The 18688-nt window shown below is 43.1% G+C and overlaps 1 protein-coding gene across 1 annotated transcript in view; it reads left to right on the plus strand.

Moving 5' to 3' along the window:
• The first annotated feature begins 1528 nt into the window (after positions 1-1528).
• The window catches only part of FGFR2 (fibroblast growth factor receptor 2), an 82877-nt gene continuing 65717 nt past the window's right edge, over positions 1529-18688 (plus strand). Inside the window, 2 exon segments of the mRNA XM_086466719.1 lie at positions 1529-1590; positions 3798-4054. Of these exon segments, the coding sequence (XP_086322845.1) occupies positions 1529-1590; positions 3798-4054 (319 nt within the window).

Genomic DNA, 18688 nt, shown 5'->3' on the forward strand with positions numbered 1-18688 from the left:
TCCCCCGCCGTGCCCGCCGCCGTGCCGGGGGAGAGGGGCCGGCGGCACATCACTGCCCCCGGCTGAGATAAGGGGGGAAAGAAATCCTCAATGAAATATATATTTAAATGCAAAACGGCCCGTTCAAACAGGGACCCATTATGCGTTTGGTGTGAAACGCTATCAACATTTAAAACTTCATTGTCTCCTTTGTACCAAATCCCTGTAAATCTTCCACTAGCCTTTACTCATTTTCATCTGAAAAGCCTGTTTGGGCTGAATAGACAGCAATCAGCAGCCTCTGGACTTCTCTCTCTCTCTCTGGAATGTCAATTAAAATGCAGATTTTTTTTTTTTTTTTTTCCTCCCCCCTCCCTGATCTCTTAGTGGCAAAAGACTTGAGAAAAACAGGATAGTCCTGGAAAGCAAATGAAAGAAGTTCAAACAATGAAAAAGTACTGAAGCTGCCAGCCGGTTCCCATTAGTCCTCTAGAATAAATGTTTAATAGCCGTGATGCTCAGATTTGTTTGGAGATTGAACTACGATGAAGAGTCTTGTTAGATATATATGTGTGTATGTATATACTTGTATTTGTGTGTGTGTATGTGTATACAAAGCTGTTAGCTTTAAAGCGTCACGTACCTGGATTTTTCTGATGAAGCTACTGGCCTTTTAGGACGCTTGAGATTTCTTTGTGGAGGGAAGATCCGTATTTCATTCAGATTTTGCTATTCCCTGCCTAATAGAGAAAGATGCTGAAGGGTTATACAATGAGCAATGTATTGATTTGGTTAACATACTCTACAAATTGTACTCTCCCTGGAGAGTGATAAACATCTTATAAACAACAATGGAAGCAGATTAAAAAGAACACTGAGCATTGAATTTAATTAATGCCACTGCTGAACAAGTACTACTTGTTTGTGTGTGTGTGTGTGAGTGTGTTTAAACTGAAGTACAGCTTGGAGGAATTTGGTTGGGCTCCCAAACCAGTCTGCTTTCCCATGCTTGTCAGTTTGGCAAAGAAATTTGGGCAGGTATGTGACGAGGTGAAAATTGACTTGATGAGCGAGTGGCAAGGAGAGCCATCAATCATTGGAGGCTGACAACTCCTCCCCAAAGTGTAGGCTGAGAAGAGAGACAGAGTTCCCTTTCAAGGGGAAAAATAAACACTACGTGTGGCTTTCACTGAGTCTGAGACTCCAGGAGGGATTATGGTATTGTAGTCAGGAAGCCAGAATTGTGGAGGCCAAAAAGCATGCTGGGGCTGTGTTCCAAACATTGAGATAGAGGTACATAATTATCCAGCGCAGGAGGTCTTTCCAGAGACTCGTCCCCCAGCAACTGTGGCGATTAAACTATGAAAAGAATTTGGTTTCGTTTCATCTTCGTTGGACTCCGCTTCTTTTGGGAAAGGGCAATCCTCGAACCCTGGCCGCTGTCGTGGTGGTAAAAAGTGGTTTGGCTCCATGGATGGGTCCAGAGCTCTGATTTTCGCTTTGCTGCGCCTTTGCAAGCCACGGTTTTGAGTTTTCTGCTGCTCTGTGGATGAAGAGTCCCTTCTTTCAGCTGGCAGATGTTCAGGTGCAGAAGCTGACAAAAATCTTCAGGTGAGAACGTGCGTGGTCAAGTAGCCTTGTGCCGCACTTCAGGATTTAGGGTGAGGATAGGCACCACGAATGTGCTTTCAGTGGCACCTGGCATAGCCTAAAAATCTGAAACGGCTGAAATGTAAGTGGAATTAATGCCGTTAAAAGAGAGTCTGGAATATGTGCGAGCTTTCTGGTTTTCTTTTTGCAAATTTATGAGGAAATTTTGCATTTATATACACAGCCTTTAATCGGAGTTTACAGGATGATTTATGGAAATTAAGTCAGCATGACATCCAGTCTGTGAATTAGGGTTTCTACCCACTTTGCAGCTGGATAAACCGAGCTACAAAACTGTGGCTGTCGGACAGCGAGTCGGGCGGTGGACCTGGGTAGTAGGGTCCTGGAGGACTTGCTCCGGTCCTTTGCCAAAGGCAAACCCGTTCGGGAGACAGAGCTCTCTTCAGCTCTACACCTGCTCTGCGCTGACTTGGAGAAGCGCTCCGCGAGCTGTTTGCGAATGTTTGTGCAGTGGTTCTGGTGGTGTTTTCACTGGAGATTTAATGGTAGTTGGTAGGTTGTGGTCTGGGATGCTCACGCTATGCTTAGGTCTGTAGAGGAGGGACAGAGCTTTGAGATGATAGCTGGGGTGAAAAAAGCTTGCCCTGAAGTATCAGGGATTCACCTGAAATACCGTGTATTAATTATTTTCCCCAAGTGCCTTATGTCTTCTCAAATCCGTTTCTACTGCCTCCAGAAGTTACTGTATATAGTACCCAGGCTACAAGGTGCCTCAACAGCATTTCTGTCCTTAGCATAGCAGCTTGGCTTGTACGTAGCAGGTAGCAAAAGGCTAATAAAATCTGAATAAACTTTTTAATGGTTGGCTTTCTACAGGGAGAATTTTTGTCCATATTTCTGTGGACTCTATGCTGAGGTACCACACCATATCCAGAAGACAGGGAGTTTTGAGAAGTTTGCCTCTATCTCTACACTCCCTACCTTTTTTTTTTTTTAAGGGTGAGCACAGGAGGGAAAAAGAGGTTTTATGTTATTTTTCCTTTCAAGATGAGTGCTCTCTAAGATTCAGTTGGGTTTCATCACATCTAAGATGAATCATTGGCCAGATTAGAACAATTGCTGCAGGTTCTTGTTTTATCCATTTACTGAGGTTTACCATCTTTTATTTTTGAAGCGGAAAATCGGGTCTAATTTTCTGGTTGAGCTGTTGAATCACCCTGTGAGGATGCTCTTCTGACCCTCACCTGCCACCTGTGGTGGCAACAGGGTGCCCTGAAGGGAGTGCCAGTTACTTTGGTGCTGCTTCTCTCATCTCTTCCATCAGCCCACGCCTGGATTACCAGTTAACTCCACCTGTTTACGTTAGTTTTACTATGAATAAAATAGGCTTTTTGTTTTCCCTGTCTGAAAAATATGTATCGATAAGCATCATTAAGAGAGAGAGAGAGAAGAGAAACGCGTGTGCATGCAGTTGAGCATATATGAGTGGAAAATGATGTTGGGGAGGTCTCCTGCGAAACTGCCATCTGTACAACACTTTATACAGATTTTTAATTGCCTGTAATGCAGTGTAGCTAACCAGTATCCCAGCAAAGACTGGAGCCCGTACAGGCTTTAAACGGACCCTGAACTGAGTCAGAAGAAGGTACATCCATAGGAGAGCTGGAAGTCCTGAGGTGAAATAAAGTTTTACAGATTGTCCGAGTCTAAAGAGTATTTCTCAACTGTTTTTCTTGCGGAAAATTACTGAATTCTTGCAAATTCAGCTGGCCGCAGAGCTGCCTAGGTGAAGGAATGAAAAGCAAGGCAAACTTGCATAAACCTTCAAACAATAACAAGAATATAATTTGTGTAATTGTGGTAATTTTGTAGCGTTACGGGTTATGTGCCTGCACATGCGTGTGCCTCTCGTTTTTTAAAAACTCTTATGTTTTTCTGTCAGTAAAATAGCTCTCTAAATATGTGCTGAGAAGTGATTTTGTGAAAACAAGGAGGACTTGGTTACGCCTCAGGTGATGATGGAAACTGCTAACAGAAAATGAAAAGTCACTCAATTTTCACATATTCTTGAAGCTGGAAAACTGTTTTCCCCCTTCTCCTCCTCCTCCCCTCCCTCTCGCCTCAGCTCTGTTTGGGACTTTCTGAATTTTTTTTGGTTTGTTTTAAGATGCTTTTGCTGATAATGTAAATCTCTCTCCTCCCCACAGCAGCAGCCATCGTTCCAAAGGAGGAGGTACTACCCTGGCCAAAGGCACTGCTTTCTCTCCATGCTTCTCTAGAGGTGTTCAGATGGGATTAAAGTCCACATGGAGCTATGGAAATGGACCAGGAATTTACTCTAAAAAGATGGTCGGCTGGGATTTGGGTTGCCTTATCTGCCTGGTGGTGGTCACCATGGCTGGACTTTCCCTGGCTCGACCTTCATTTAATTTAGTTGTTGAAGATACCACGCTGGAACCTGAAGGTAAATCGCTCTAGAATCCTTAATTCCACACAAAAAAAAAAAATTTTAGATGCCTGAACGTCTGACATAGAAGTCAACATCTTTATGTGCTTCGGTAAATCTAAGGCAAGTAACAGATTGGCCCTCAAGAGTTACCTTTTTTCGACTTTTCCCACTCACACACGGGCTGTGTTCATGCAAGCACGTGTTTATTTAATCTTATGCAAGCAAGTGGTGTCAGTGATTTCACTTGGGACTGTCATCACGTTGTATAATCAAAGTGTACGGCTGAAAGTTTTCAGGAATGGGTCTTTAAGGAAACCAATCTGTGGCACTTGCATGTGAGTTACATGTTGCTATCTCAAGGAACGAAATGGCTGTATAGCTGCATGTCTTTGTGGTTGTCTTAACCTGAGAAGTTCAGAGAAAAATAAATCCCAATAGTTTTCAGTCACGTGGCCTGAATGTTTAATTTTGCCAGGCGCTCTGCAAAAACGGTGTGGCAGCTTTATTGGCGTTTGTACTTATTTAGAATAAATATCCCTCTTGCTGTTAATGTCCAAGAACAATCGGTGCAGCGTCTGGATTGCAAGTTCTGGAAGTGTAAATGTTGAGATCTGAATAGCAAGGTCTGCAGTTTATTACTGTGAAAGCAAAGGCTAATTGAGATCTTTACGTTGAAAGAGGTGTTTTGATAAAATCTCCTATTTTGAGCCTGCACCTGTTGGTATGTTGTTCTAGGTAGATCCGTTGCTCAAGCTTTGCAAAGTGGTTTTCTTCTCTGAAGGGCTCAGGAGGGCTGCTTTTTTACTGTCGTGAGCTCACTGTATTTAAGAATGATTTTACTATATTGTGTAGGATCTCTTCTGCTCTCTGAGCACCTTAGGGGGAAAGGGAGGCTTCATAAGGTTTTATCTGTCCTTTGGAGGAGTGATTACATTTCTAGTAACTCAACTGTCAAACCAATGTAATAGTCCATAGAGCATTTCTGATCCGGCAAGCTTGCTGGAGAGAATTTGGCCTTTACGCGTGCTTCCACTCATGTCCACGGATACAGCTTTGTTTTTATTTAATATATTTTCTTGCAAAACTTATTTGTTTCTATCCACTGCCTCTAAAAATAGACGTCACCAGCTAACGCATTTCTAGAATCCGTTCCAAGTACATTTTTATTGATGGCAGGGGATGAACTATTTAGAGCTGATGAGCCCTCCTCCCTAGCAAGCATTCCTGCAAAAAAATTAACAAAGTAGGGCAATATTGTCATCTGTCAGCCACAGAGATTGTTGATAGCAAAGATTTTTGGTTTGTTTTAGTTTTTTTTTTCTTTTGAAGGTAACTCGAGAATTAAAAAAGCACCCAACTCTCATCACCGCTCACTGTATGATTTGTTAATTGCACATCTGGTGCCTTTTTGACTTTTCAGAGGAATGACAAAATCATGAATAATTCTGGTTTCAGGTTAGCTGTTTGCAGTGAGGTCCCCTAGTTTTAGGGTTAAATCAGAAACTGATTGCATGATTGGTGGAGTATTTTACAGGGAGAGGGGTAATATTTTTTTGAATGATGCCTGATAATTTTTCAGCTTTTCAGGGAAAGAATAGCTTTTATTAATTAAAAAAGCACAGTTTAAAAATATGTTTCTTCCACAGTGAGTATCCAGGGGGTGGAATCTGGGCTTTATCAAAGAGTAAATTGTTAAAAAGGATTTAAAACTTCTTCCCTGGACAGGAATGTTACTGACATGTAACAAGTCTAGATGTGAGAACCCGAATCATTACCAGAAACAAAACAAAAAAATAAACCCACTTCTAAGTTAATGGTATAATAAGAGCTTTTATGCTGCAGAATACAGGGAAATGTGTGGGATTTCTATCTGAGATTTGGGAAATAAAACCTCCTTCATGTACTTCGTTAAACCCCTTGAAAACAAAATACCAAGTTTTACACAATCACCTTCTCTGGGTTCCATCACTGCAACCCACAAGCTCTCCAAGCTGAAAACAAACCAAAAAACCCTTAAAAAAAATCTTTTCAAAGACAAAGCAGGCTTCTTTTTTAATTTAGGGGGTCAGGTGCCCTAATAATGTAAATTTTTGGTAGGGCTGCTGACTGTGCAGTCATTAGAGCTATGACATTTCATACCAGCTGAGAAGGTCGACGGGGCCATGACCTTTTATGACATGTGTTGATTTGCTCCTTAGTCTTCCTTCATGGACATGCCCTATATTTTGTCTTTTTTTGATATTAGGTGCTTTTGTTTTTGCTATCTGTTGTCTTAGTGACTCAGAATATTCAAAAAGCTGTGTGCAATGTTAACAGGAATTGCGATTGTGGCTTTTTGTTCCTTTGATTGTAACAGAGAATTTACTCTTGTCTCTTAGCTAAAACATAACTTCAGGGACATTTGCAACCGTTTTCTTCAGAGTATCTGGTGAAATATGTACTTTAGTACAAGCAGTATTTATCTATAGGGTAATCAGCTGCATGGGTATGTGCAGGATACGTGCGAGACATCATGCATCAAAATGCTTACTTTTGGTTATCCGTGGAGTCTGATCTCTTTGGTATCACCCTTCTGTCAGATACTTTTATGAAACACTGGACCTGAGCTTTGGATTTCTTCTGTGACCATTGGATATCACTCTGGTACATATGCAAGTATTTACACTGAAGACAGTATCTTGACCCATTGTAACTTGTCAGTGTTGATACCGTGGGTGCTCACTAAGGGCTGGATCCTGAGTGTGGTTGTTGCTGGTTGTGCTGCCTTCTTCCTTGAGCAGTGATGGTAAAATCAGAGGCTGTTAAGCAGCGTGAGCAGAAACAGGACCCGTAGGAGTTAGTGTGGGGACTGTCAACTCTCAAATTGTATCTTGCATCAAGTGTTTACATATATGGTTTTTATCCTAGGCAGTATAAAGGCTTTCTGCTTTTAAATATTTGTAAAGAAGTCTACGCCAGTGTGTACAAAGGAGCCATTCTCTTTCTGTGTACCCAGGCTATGAAGGCCTTTTGATGATAGCCAACATTTCAAAAGGGCTCTGACCGCACACATAGGTTGAAGGGTTACTTTGTGAACTGAATAATTAGTTTAGACATATATTTGATAAATAGCAAGCTCTCCCTTGACCTTCCCTTGCCCAAGCTGTGTGTTATCGTTCTGCTGGGTAGCTAATTTAGGCTCTTCCCCACATGCAGTGCCTTGGTGCTGTCCTTGGAGCACCCACTCAGAGCCCTCGCCTGGTGCACTGACAGTGTGTTTTCAGTTCTTTTAATTTAGGTCAAATTTCAAAGGACTAATTTGAGCTTTCCACGAGGGACAGCCTAATCCTTTGTCCTGTGAAAAACACAGTGGTTCAAAATGGCCTTAAATGTGTGTTTGGGAGGTTCCTAGGAGCAGCAGTGAAAGAGAGAGACCTTCTTTAATGGGTGATGGGTGCCTATGGTGGGCTCTGAAGCGATTAACGAGTTGTCATTTGGGTTTTGGCTCAGTCACAGCTGTTTGCTGGCGCTAAACAACACACAAATATAAACACACCCGGTGCAGTATCCAGAGCAATACCTCCCTTTTGGTAAAAAGGTTGCATGATGTGAGCAATATACCTTCGTTTTTGTCAAAATGGTGGCAGTGCTTAAAGGTTAACGTCACCTGTGGTCACAAGGTTGATGTCACCTGTGGCCACAGTGGTTTTACAGTCCTCTTGGACATCCTTGGTTATCTGCTGTGGGGTCTTGTGAAGTGCTTCTCAGGCTCCCAGGGAACCGGCAGGGCTGCAGCATGTGGAGGAGGGATGCTGCGGTGGTGGGATGTCCCCTGCCCCACGGGGAGCAGCGTGTTCCCCATCCTGGGGTGCCCCATGGCTCCTCTCTGTGCAAGTGCCACCCCGCTGCGAGGTTGCAGGGCTGGTGGGACCCTGCACGGTGGTCATCTTCCCAGGGGAGAGGCGATGGAGAAGCACCAGGGTGCTGCTTCCAGTTTGGTGGGAAAAAATAAAGCGGAATGTTCACCCAGGGTTCCCTTGTTACCATTGTTGGGTTTTATTTTATTTTATTTATTTTTTTTTACAAGAACAGTGGCTTTGATATCTGCAAGTTATGGTTAACAATTCAAAGCGGCCAGTTAAATCGGAGGATCGGAGGGGTTGTTTGGGTTGGGTTTGTTTTTGGAGGGGGGGTGTTTTTTGGGGTTTTGGTGTGTTTTTTTTTTTTTTTTAAGGAAGGGCAATTATCACAGCCCATTATGGAGGAATGTGACATCCCCACAGCTGCGGGTGAGGGCTGGATGCCCTTTCAGGGATCCGGTTCAGTAAGTTATTTGGCCCAGTACAGGAGTTGCTAGCTGAGATTCTGGGGAATTGTACAAGCAGCCAGATTAAATCAGTCTTAATGTGTCCATTCTGCGTTTAAAATCCGCAGTCCTTTAGCAGGGGCATGGTCTTGAGCTGCAAACTAATTGGGCATGGGTAGGGTTGTTATTTACAGTCGGTGTTGATGAGACACTGGGAGTTGGTGGTGTGTCAGCGGGGCAACTATTTCACGAAGTAGCGCAGATAATTGCACGTTTCAGGCTTATCTGCCATATGATTGCAGCTTTTTGAAGGGGGTGTAAATATTAACTTTTAGGAATTTGACTCCTTTAGCGATTTTGTTGGAGCCAGAAGATTTTGTAAGATGCTGAGTTTGAGGTGGTTTGAGTTTTTTTTTTGTTTGTTTTTTTTTTGTTTTGTTTTTAAACTACTGGTATAAATAAAGCTCCAAACCACTGACCAACTCCAGTGGATGCATAGTTTTCTAATTTTAAAAGAGCTCTTCCTTGGCAGAAGAACTTAGTAACTTTTTTACAGGCAAGTGACAAACCTTTGAAAGCAGAATTTACAATGAAAATGCTGACAACTCCAGTTAGGCAAGGTTGTGTGTGCATGAGACGATGGACTATTGTGGTGTTGTAATGATAACTGCAGCATAGCTCTTAATGAGCATATTTCTATATCCAGCTTCCCAGCTTCAGTAGAAATGATCACTTGGCTTTAAACAACTACATTCAAAGGTTAGAATGCGTATTTAGTTTAGGAACAGGTGGGAGTGCAAGAAAATACTTAACTATCCCTTTTTCTGTTGTTAACAGGAAAATTTCTTTTTGGAAATTTCAGGTTTTTAAGTATTAAACGTTTTGTGAGTCCTCAAGGTTGAAGCTTTCAGTGAAAGTAGAGACCTTCTTCAAAGCAACACTCCTTAGGAATATAAATCCATGTTTTTAAAAGAACCATCACCCACTTAGGCAAGTTATGTCTTGCCTATTTGTAATAGTGCGCCTGGTTTAACCAGAAGAGAAAATTTACTTCGGCGTAGTGAAACGAGTTCAAAATTCATGCTGAAAAGACATCAGGAACCCAAAACATGTCTGAAATGATGAAGAGTCTGGAGTTTTGCATCAGTGCGACTGAGGGTTTGGTTCCCCAGTCGCAGGTTGGACACGCTGTGCTCCTCCGTTGCAGCTGGCCAGGTGGGAGCATCTTCTGCAGAGCTGATCAGGATGCACTTTGGGTTTTGTTTGTGTTTGTGGTGGCTGTGGGAAACTGGACAGTACTTGATTTGGCCTGGAGCCTGCCAGGGTAAAATTATCCTAACAGCAATTTGTGAACCGATTTCGAGTTCAGACCGTTGAATTTAGGTTCAGCCCATCGCGCTGTGTGTCTGTAGCATTTATTTGGGGGGAGGGATTTGGCATGGCGTGCCCCCAGAATCACAGATGCTGTCTTGTAGTACCGGGGACTAAACTGGCTTTTAAACTGATTGAAAGAGAAGTTGGAACAACTTTGAATACAGGCAAATCTTAAATAAAGACCAGATTTGCAAGGCTGCGGCAGCCAACAGCTCCTGTTATAATTACGAAACGTGTGCTGGGAGCGCCGAGCTGTTTTGGAAGTTTGGCCCTTCGGGTTTCAATTGGAGTCGAGAGCATCAGAGAAACTGTGTTGGCATTTTCTGCTTGCGGACCGTGCCTCTCAACGAGGACAGTTGTAAGAGGGTTTGTATTTATGTGGATTTCTTTTTTTGTCTTTTAAAAAACAGCTTATCATTCATATCCCGATTATGTACATCTCCAGGTTATCCTTTCCCATCTCTTAATTATCACTGTGGTGGGTTTTTTAAAAGAAAGAACCCCTTGTTTTTAGGGGTTTGGTTTTCCTGGACCTACTTCTGATATCAGAGTAGTCAGCACCTGGTATAGACGTGTCTCATGGGCTTCGCTTTCTGCTGGTTCAGGTCCTTTTGCTGCTTGTCACCACACAGATGACATTACCCATATCAGAGGGACAGAAAGGCAAACCAAGTGCTAGCTGAATTCTACTGTGCCGCTTCCTTCGCTTGCCGTGCTATTATTATTTTAATTGTGTTTTTAAGATGACTGTAAGTGAAAGCATTTGGCGAACCTCAGCGAAGCTGAGGAGTTGTGAGATCTGACCTACTTTCATTCCCCTCCTCACATGCCGTTGCAAGTTGTGTGTAATTATTGCTTTTCCTCCCCCGCAAAAGAACTGGCTCATCAGTTTGGGACATGAACCGATGTAGAGAAGCGCCTTACAGTAGCAGAGCCACAAGAATTGAGAGGAGGGGAAAATTCCTTTGTTCCAGGGAAACCAAGGCTTGCATTTGTGAGGGTGTACTGGGAAGGACAGTGTGCTGGGGGACTGGAAGGGAGAAAAAGGAGGATGAGAAGCTGGTTGGCGAGAATAAAATCATATTTTGGCTGTATTTTAATATTTTTTTTTTTTTCCTCCTAGCTTTTAATGATTTTCTGTTGCGAAAGAAGTTTTGTGATGTGGTAGCTATCACCTCAGACTTTCTCCCAGGGAGCTTGTGACTGTTTTGGAGGGGGCTTTGGAGTTGGATGCTGTGGCTGGGCATGCCTTATCAGCCTGCACTGACCAGGGCAAGTCTGTAGGAGGTTAAATAGTGGTTGGATGGAACAGAACTTGATCAGAGCACCATGCTGCACCTTGGTTTTTAAACATAGTAAAAAGTGGTGGTGTAGAAAAGCTACGTAAGGTTCATGGTAATTTTTCTTTAGGATGGCCGATGTGGGTGTGCAGGGGTACAGGTGAGCTGCGGGCAGTAGCGGCTGCCGGGCAGCAAGGGAGAGTGAGCTTTTGTGAGACTTGCTTTGCGAGTTTGTGGAGTGCCCTGCTCAGTGCCTCTGTGTTGCAATGTTTAATTTGTTTCAAGGAAAGTAGTATGCGTTGCAATCCTGAATGCCATCCAACAGTTCTTAAAAATCATTTTAAAACCCCAGTTTAAATTTTGAGCTGTTCTTGAACGTCGTTCTGTTCAACTCAGTTTAATAATGAAAAACAGTCCTGTGTAGATGTATCAGTGTTGAAGTACCCAGATTTATCTGATACTGTGTACTCGCTGGGTTAGCACAGGTATTTCAAACGTGCAGGATTAACACGGAGGCTCTGTAATAAATCTGTGCACCCCACCACTACTCAGTAACAGCCCTTCTAACAATTCAGAAGCATTTGAACGGTCTTCCTTTAGTATGGCAAAGTGCCCAGGAGCCACTGCTAGAGTAGGGGAGTGATGGAGGTGTCTGCTAGTTAAAAATAAAATACCCTTGTCATGCAAATGGTTGTGGGCCACCTGGAAGTGCAGCTAGCCAGCCTAGCTTTTGACTTCAGGGCTTGTTCTGCTGCTCCATCCTTGTCCCCAGGTACCACTGGTGGCTGTTCTCTCTGTGGAGCTGGAATTAAGTTAGCTCTGATGTCTTTTGACTAAATGTTGCTCTGGGTTAAAAGGGGGCCTGGTATGCCTTGAAACTTTGAAGTATTTGGAGAATATCCTGTGGTTTTTATGTGTTGTGGATAGGAGTTTCAAAAGTGCTGAGGGGATGTTTTGGGGATATAGTTTCCAGTGACTTTTTTCAAATCTCACTTTAGGAAGTGGGGAAATTGAATTTCAGGGGAACAGGCAAGATGAGACTTCCAGACGAGCTGCTAAAATTAAGAGGATTTGTATAGTCAAGTAAAGACGGGACCATGTACAAAAGAAACAACTGCTGACTTGCTTACGGGGAGTCTGAGTAGATGTTCTCTGCATCCAGAACTAACACTCGAATGTGAAATTGTGCAATTTTTAACCTCACAGTTGTAATTTACTTCTTTTGCATGTTGAGTTGTAATAGTCCCAAGCATAGCCTTCGGCAAACTTGGAAGAAGGAGGTTGTGTTTTTGTGTTTGGATTTATGCTATGTTCTGTTTCTATGTTGCTCCTGACATGCAAATAAAGACCCTGAAAAAAGCTACAGATTGGAATAGATGCAAGAGAATATTGAAAACAAGAAAACCGCTTTGTGACTAAATGTACATGCTCATACCTTTTCCCAAGGCTGTATATGTTATATGGAGCCTTTCCCAAGCAGACTTTAATGCCAAGTTGGACAGTGGGAGTTGGTTAAATTGCTCTGCCACTTGGTTATGTGCAGAATACAGTCAGGAAGATTTGGTGTTCTGCTATTGCTGAAAGTAGAAACAATGAGAAAATGATCCTCTGCTTTTTAGAGAGAGAAGGTTAATTTTTTTTCAGCTTTTCATTTGAGGTTCTGGCAAAAGGTGATACATTTCCCCTTTGTATTGTATAATAGATTACATGAGAAGGCTCTTCTGTAATGAGTTGGAAGAGTAGTTAATTATTTTTGAGATTGCATTACATGTGTGTTAGGTTTCTATTGCATTCCCCAGTACACTTAGCACAGAGACTATCACTCTATTACTTTAGGCAGCTGATGGAGCTTATGGCTCGAACACAAATGGTCAAGATTTGGTGCCTGGAAACAAAAGGTTCAAAACCTGAAGCTTGCCTGTAGTTTCTCATCATACTGATGAAATTATAAAAGGCAGCACAATAATTTTAGGGGGTTTGGTGTGGCTGCTCAAGGTTGGGTGTTTTCTCCCTCCCTGGTTACCAAGTCTTTGTGCTGAAGACATACTGACACTTTACTGTTTCTTGCTCTGTCCTGCATCTCGAGGTGGTGACTGTTGTATAAAGAAGTCTTCATCCTGTAAGGAGCAGACCGTGAAGAATGGGGACAAACAGGAAGAAATTGCAGGGTAGTTCCCAGCAGCAGGAGGTGGCCTTGCTGGTCTCTCTGCTGTTTACTTTGGACTTGGCATGCTCCGAATCTTCCCTGGCTTCGCTTCTAAAAGCATAAAGCACACAGCCAAGCCCATGAGCATGTGATACTTGGCATTTTTGACGCATGTTGCATGGTTGTGCAGCCATAACTCAATGATCACAACTGTAGAGACAGGTAGGAGCAAGCAGACTACAAGTTGTAGGAATTTTTAATCTCTGCATGAAGCCTAGACAGGTACAATTTCTTCTTCTTCTTTTGAGGAGTGTTCTTCCTTTAACCACGAGGCGAGACACATCAATCCAGCTGCTTTGCAGCCATCAAAGCCGTGCTGAAATAGTTCATGCACCTCACCCCATGTCAGCCAACACACCAACATAGCAGGGGACCTCAAGAGGTTTGCCCTCACTGCTCTCTTCTGCTGGGTGTGATGAGGTTCTTGTGTCTGTAGCCAGGGGGTCGTTACCTCAAAGCGTTGTGGTTCCATAATTATTCATCTGCTGAAGAGCTTTACAGAAGGCAGATAGTTGTAATCGTGTGGGGATAACTTTTAGGTGCATATGCAGAGCTTTTTTTCTTGGCCAGGGGGCCCTGCAAGTGGCAAAACTCTTTGCTGCTCACCAGAATTATTTATTTTTCTAAGTCTTCAAAGCTTAGGAAAACAAGTTAGTGCAGTGTAATATTTTCCCTTACCCATGATGACATTGGCAAGTATTTCAATTGGAGGAGACTGACTTTTTTTTCTGTGATCTTAGTATATGTAACACTCAATAGGAGTTGACATGATGCTGGAGGTCCATGCTCTAGCAGGGGCTGGGAGCTCTATGCTTTCTGGAGTACAAGGCATGTATTATGTGGTAACACTTTGTTCTGCAAATGTTCACTTCCAGGGCAAAAGGATTCTTCCTGTTCCTCAGATACTTTTTTTTTTTTTTTTTTTTGGGGAGGGGTGTGTTTGGTCTAGTTTAATCTCTTGTACCCATCAGGTGACTGGGTCCTTATAGAATAACATTAATGGGGTTAAAGAAGACGCCAGGAAAAAAAACCTCAATTTATTTTGGACAGTCTGGTGCTTAACGTTTTATGGAAGTCACTGCTTTCAAACAGAGCAGCCCAGGAGCTTGTTTTAAAGGAACAAGTGAAGACTTAGGATCTACCACATGTTTATGTTTGTAACTATCTCTTTGATGAAGTTTTTCTACAGGGCCTGGATTTTTTTTGTCAGATTTGAACAATTAACGTTTTTATACGTTAGAGAGGGGGGAAATGATTCCTGCTCTTCGGAGTGTTGTTCAGTGAGAAGGGGGTTATTTATTTATTTATTTATTTTAAATTTTTTTTTTTTAGTGTGTTAAAATTCTGGAAGGAACTGCAGTAATTTGGAAAGGAAAGTATTTTATCAGAACAGAGACTTCCTGATTATGCCTGGCGGAGGCAGAGCTGGGCATAGCTGGCAGCTAGCTGGCGGAAACGCAGGACAAATAAGACAGCAGGAACCCAGTGACTTCGGAGAAGCAGATGGATGAATTGCAAATGCTATTTTGGCCCCCTTTGTACAAGGAGACGTGCTTAGCCTTTGTGGCTTTGCTTTGCTGTTAGCTAATGTGAGATAGTCACTGTGGCCAGGAACGGCTCTTTGCTTGTGGTGGTGCTGTTTCTTTTGTAGACTGAGTTTGTCATCCGTCATCAGAAGAGGACATGGAACTACTCTTAATATTAGCCTGCCAACTTCAGATGAGGGAGAAGCCCATCAGCTCATACCCGGGAGGCGGGAGGGAAGGCTGCAAACCCAACTGATGATACCTGGGCTTCCTGATCCTGCAGAGCCTGCCTCCTGGAGAGAGCAACGAGGCTTGAGTTTGACTCGCAAACCCATGGGGCCCTTGGCTGTTCTGCTTCAGGCATAGTTCCACGGCGTCATGTCACGTTGCTCATCCAGTGTGGTCTTGCTGGATCTTCCTCAGTGACAGGAAAAACAGGAGAAGGGGTAGGAGAAGCAGGAGGAGTGGTAGTGGTTGGCAGCCTTGCGTTCCCTGTGGGGACATTCAATTTTGCAATGAACCTCTTGGATTCTTGACAGGTCAGGTCTGTTGACCCTTCTGGGGAGGCTATGGTGAGTGTTTAGTCATTTACTAAAGCCTTTTGAAGCGAAAGTGACTTGATGGGGTCTGAGGCTTTTGTGTTATGGAGAGTTGTGTGAGAATCTTTGCTGGGGTTAGCTATTAGCTGATTGTTTAATTATTTGGCTCTGTAACTAAGTAACTAAATGCCTTGAGCCTTAAGATAAGCAGCCCTTTGTTAACATTTTAATAAATGGAGGCAACTAATAATAATTTAAAACCTAAGGAAGTATAAATCTCTTGTTTCAGTGGCTGAATCTTGAATAGAAGCATGAGTTGGAGTCTAATTGCGTATCTCATAATAATCTAAAATAGTGCATTCAGAATGTCCCCAGTCCTCTATTGTGGTCATGGTCTTTATACAAACATTATTTACTCCATTTGATGGCTGGATGGCGTAAACCATGCTGCGAGACTGTATGAGCAGGCAAAAAAAACCCCTCACATCTGTTTATTTAAGAGCAGCTTGGTTTTAGATGGTGGTATTGTTCAGTAGTTCCACCTATAAATTTTAAATACATTGTGTGCGCCGCTATTACAAATAAGGATGTAGCTGAGAGCGGACAATAGCAGAAGCAACGTGCCCTCCCTTGTCCCCCAGTGTTTAATAACACCACCAGAAATTTTGCACATGCCTTTGTTGCTTGTTTGTTTTCTAAGGGGTGGCAGACAGGTGTTATTCACACCGGGTAATGCACCTTTGCAGCAAGAACTAATGCCACAATTATAGGATTTGCAGGAGAACTTGCTTAGAAAGGAATCCCGTGCTGCCTTCCCTCGGCTGTGCAGAGCTTGCCCAGCAAAGGGTGGGTTTACAGGCTTGTGGTGAACGGCTGAAGGATACACTTCCAAGGCAGAGCTTCAGAGAGGGCTGGAGGAGCATGAAGATGATGCCAGATCATCAAGCCTTGCTTGGTGGTGCAGGCTCTGTAGGGCTATCCCCTCCTTCTCCTATCTAGCTGTTTTCACAAAGGGAAACTTCAGAAGGATGCTGCTGAAAACACCAGAGGATGGATACAAATGAGGGCTGAGCAAACTTGCAGCCTTATTTCTCTGGTATGCTCAAAAGATGTGGAAGTGGGGAAAGAATCCCGATGTCAGCCTCAGGGGAACAATTGATTTGATGGTAAAGCACGCACATGAGTTCAAAATTAGTCCCTGAATTTCAGAGCGGTGTAAAAATCCTTGTGCAGTGTCCTGGAGAGAGAGTTAACTTTGCAGCGAAGGTTGTTTATGTGCTGCCGGCAATTTTTTTAACAGTTTAAACTGGTTGATTTTCACAGTGAAGCTGTTGGGCGGACTTATGGCTCAGAATCCCACCTGTTCTCTGTTTGCTTTTGGGCACCATTTCAAACCCACACTGGAAAAAGTTTATAGGCAAACATTATAAAAAGTGACAGTCTTAAGTGCTGCTACATTCTAGTTTGGCAACACAAAGGCTTACCTGAAATAACTCACTGTTTCCAAACATGACTTCATTATTTCATGACAACACTTTGTGCTGTGTCTTCCCTGGTAGTCTAGAGAGAAAGAAATGAAGGAGGATAATAGGTACCAAATGCTAATACCTGTTTGAAACTTGTTTTTCTTCAGTATACTATCAATTTTCCTTGTAAAAGGAATTTTTTCTGTAATTTTGAAATAAATTACTGCTCTTGAGTGTGGATTTGTGTTGAAAGACTCAGTGTAAATTTGGGGATAGTAGTTTAAAAAGGGATGAAATCAAGGGTTGGAGGTAGAAAATTATTTTCCTTGTGAATGCGAATGACCGATCTGCTCAGGAGGACACTGCAACCTGTATGACCATCCTGTGAGTTTCCTGGGGCTCTTCAGCAAAAGCCTCTAATGCACTTAAAGGAGGATTGAGTCATCTTCACCCATGGTGGCTTTTAAAAAGTCTAAATAAAGGCATTGTTAGAGTCCAGTAAGTTGTTGGCACAGTGTAAACTCTGTAAAAGAAATTTTATTTGCAGGTAGAGCATTACGAAGAAGTCTTAAAAACTTCAAAGTAAGTTAGCTAGCTGGGTTCAACCACCTTTTTTTTTTTTTTTTTTTCAATTTGACAGTGGAATCTGAATTTAAAAAAATCTCAAGCAGCCTCAAATATTATCATTACTGTTACAAAATATATGTAGGAACAAGCCCATGCTCCTTCTGGAAATTAGATTTCTAACCGCATAGTGTAGTACTCGGTGAAACACCTGCATTGCAGATCTGTGGATTCGTGACTATATCAGCAAGACTGAATTGTTTATAAGGAGTATAAAGCCATGTTGTAGCTTGTCCTAGACTTTGAGATGGAACTTTGCATGCTAGAAAGTTTAGAGACCTTGTTGTAAAATCTAAATCCAAGACTTTCTATCTTCTCCATAACTGGTCTTGTTTAAATGGTTTTATGTACTTCTCCTGGCCGCCGTCTTGGCGTGGTGCATGTGTCAAATCTGTTGTTTGAAGAAACAAGTTTGCCCTAGGAAAAAAGCCTAGGGAGAAGCTTTGCTTGCTTTGCAAGGGCACATCCCTGGATCTGTTTTCCCTTTGCTTCAGGCAAACTCCCACTGAACTCCCTGAAATGACATGATTCCAGGGTGAGTGGGAGGAGAAACCGGGCATGCCGTTTTCAAGTGCATCAGTATAACCCAATATTTAAACGTATGAGTGTCCCGCTGTGGTGGCCACTTCTGGTACTCATAGACTACTAGAGTTGGAAGGCACTCATAGGGATCATTGAATCCAGCTCCCTGCTCCTTTCAGGACTATCTAAAACTAAGCTACTGACAGAGCTTAACCATTTCTAAGCTTCTGTTCACGGGCTGGCTCAGATGTGATGCTTGTTTCAGACTTCTCTGTTGAAAGCGTGACACAAGAAATGACAACGCCGTGCCCCGTGGACGAGGAACACTAGTTTCAGGGTGTTCTTAGTATTCTTAGAAGCAAGGGTGGACACCGAGGAGTCACCTATTTTAATATTCCCTCAGACTCCCAAACAAACAAACAGAGGTGTGTGTTTTATTTATGTAAGCGCACAGTTGGTGCCTGCTTGGGGAAGGATGTGTGCCGGGCTGCGCGCCGGGGAGCAGCTGTCTGTGCGATGTGACCCTCCTCGTGAGCAAACAGAAGATGCCTTCATGCTTCTTTCCTTTATTTACTCTTCATGCTGGCCTTGGCGAGGCCAGGAAGCTCGTGGGAGAGGGATACTGTGGCTGTAGGGAGAAACCAGTTACAAAAGCGGTCCCTATGTCTGGCACAGCTCGAGTGCGTCATAGGTGTGGGGTGGGGGGTCCCTCCACCCTATGCCGAGCGGTCCCGCTGCCCTCGTGGAGACGGTCCCAAGTGCCCCGAGGCTGCGGTTCCCTTCCCCCTGCTGAGAGCCGGCCTTGGAAGGGAGCAATGAAACTCCAG

This window comes from Leptosomus discolor, chromosome 6, assembly GCF_034619465.1.
Source record: "Leptosomus discolor isolate bLepDis1 chromosome 6, bLepDis1.hap2, whole genome shotgun sequence".
NCBI lineage: Eukaryota > Metazoa > Chordata > Aves > Leptosomiformes > Leptosomidae > Leptosomus > Leptosomus discolor.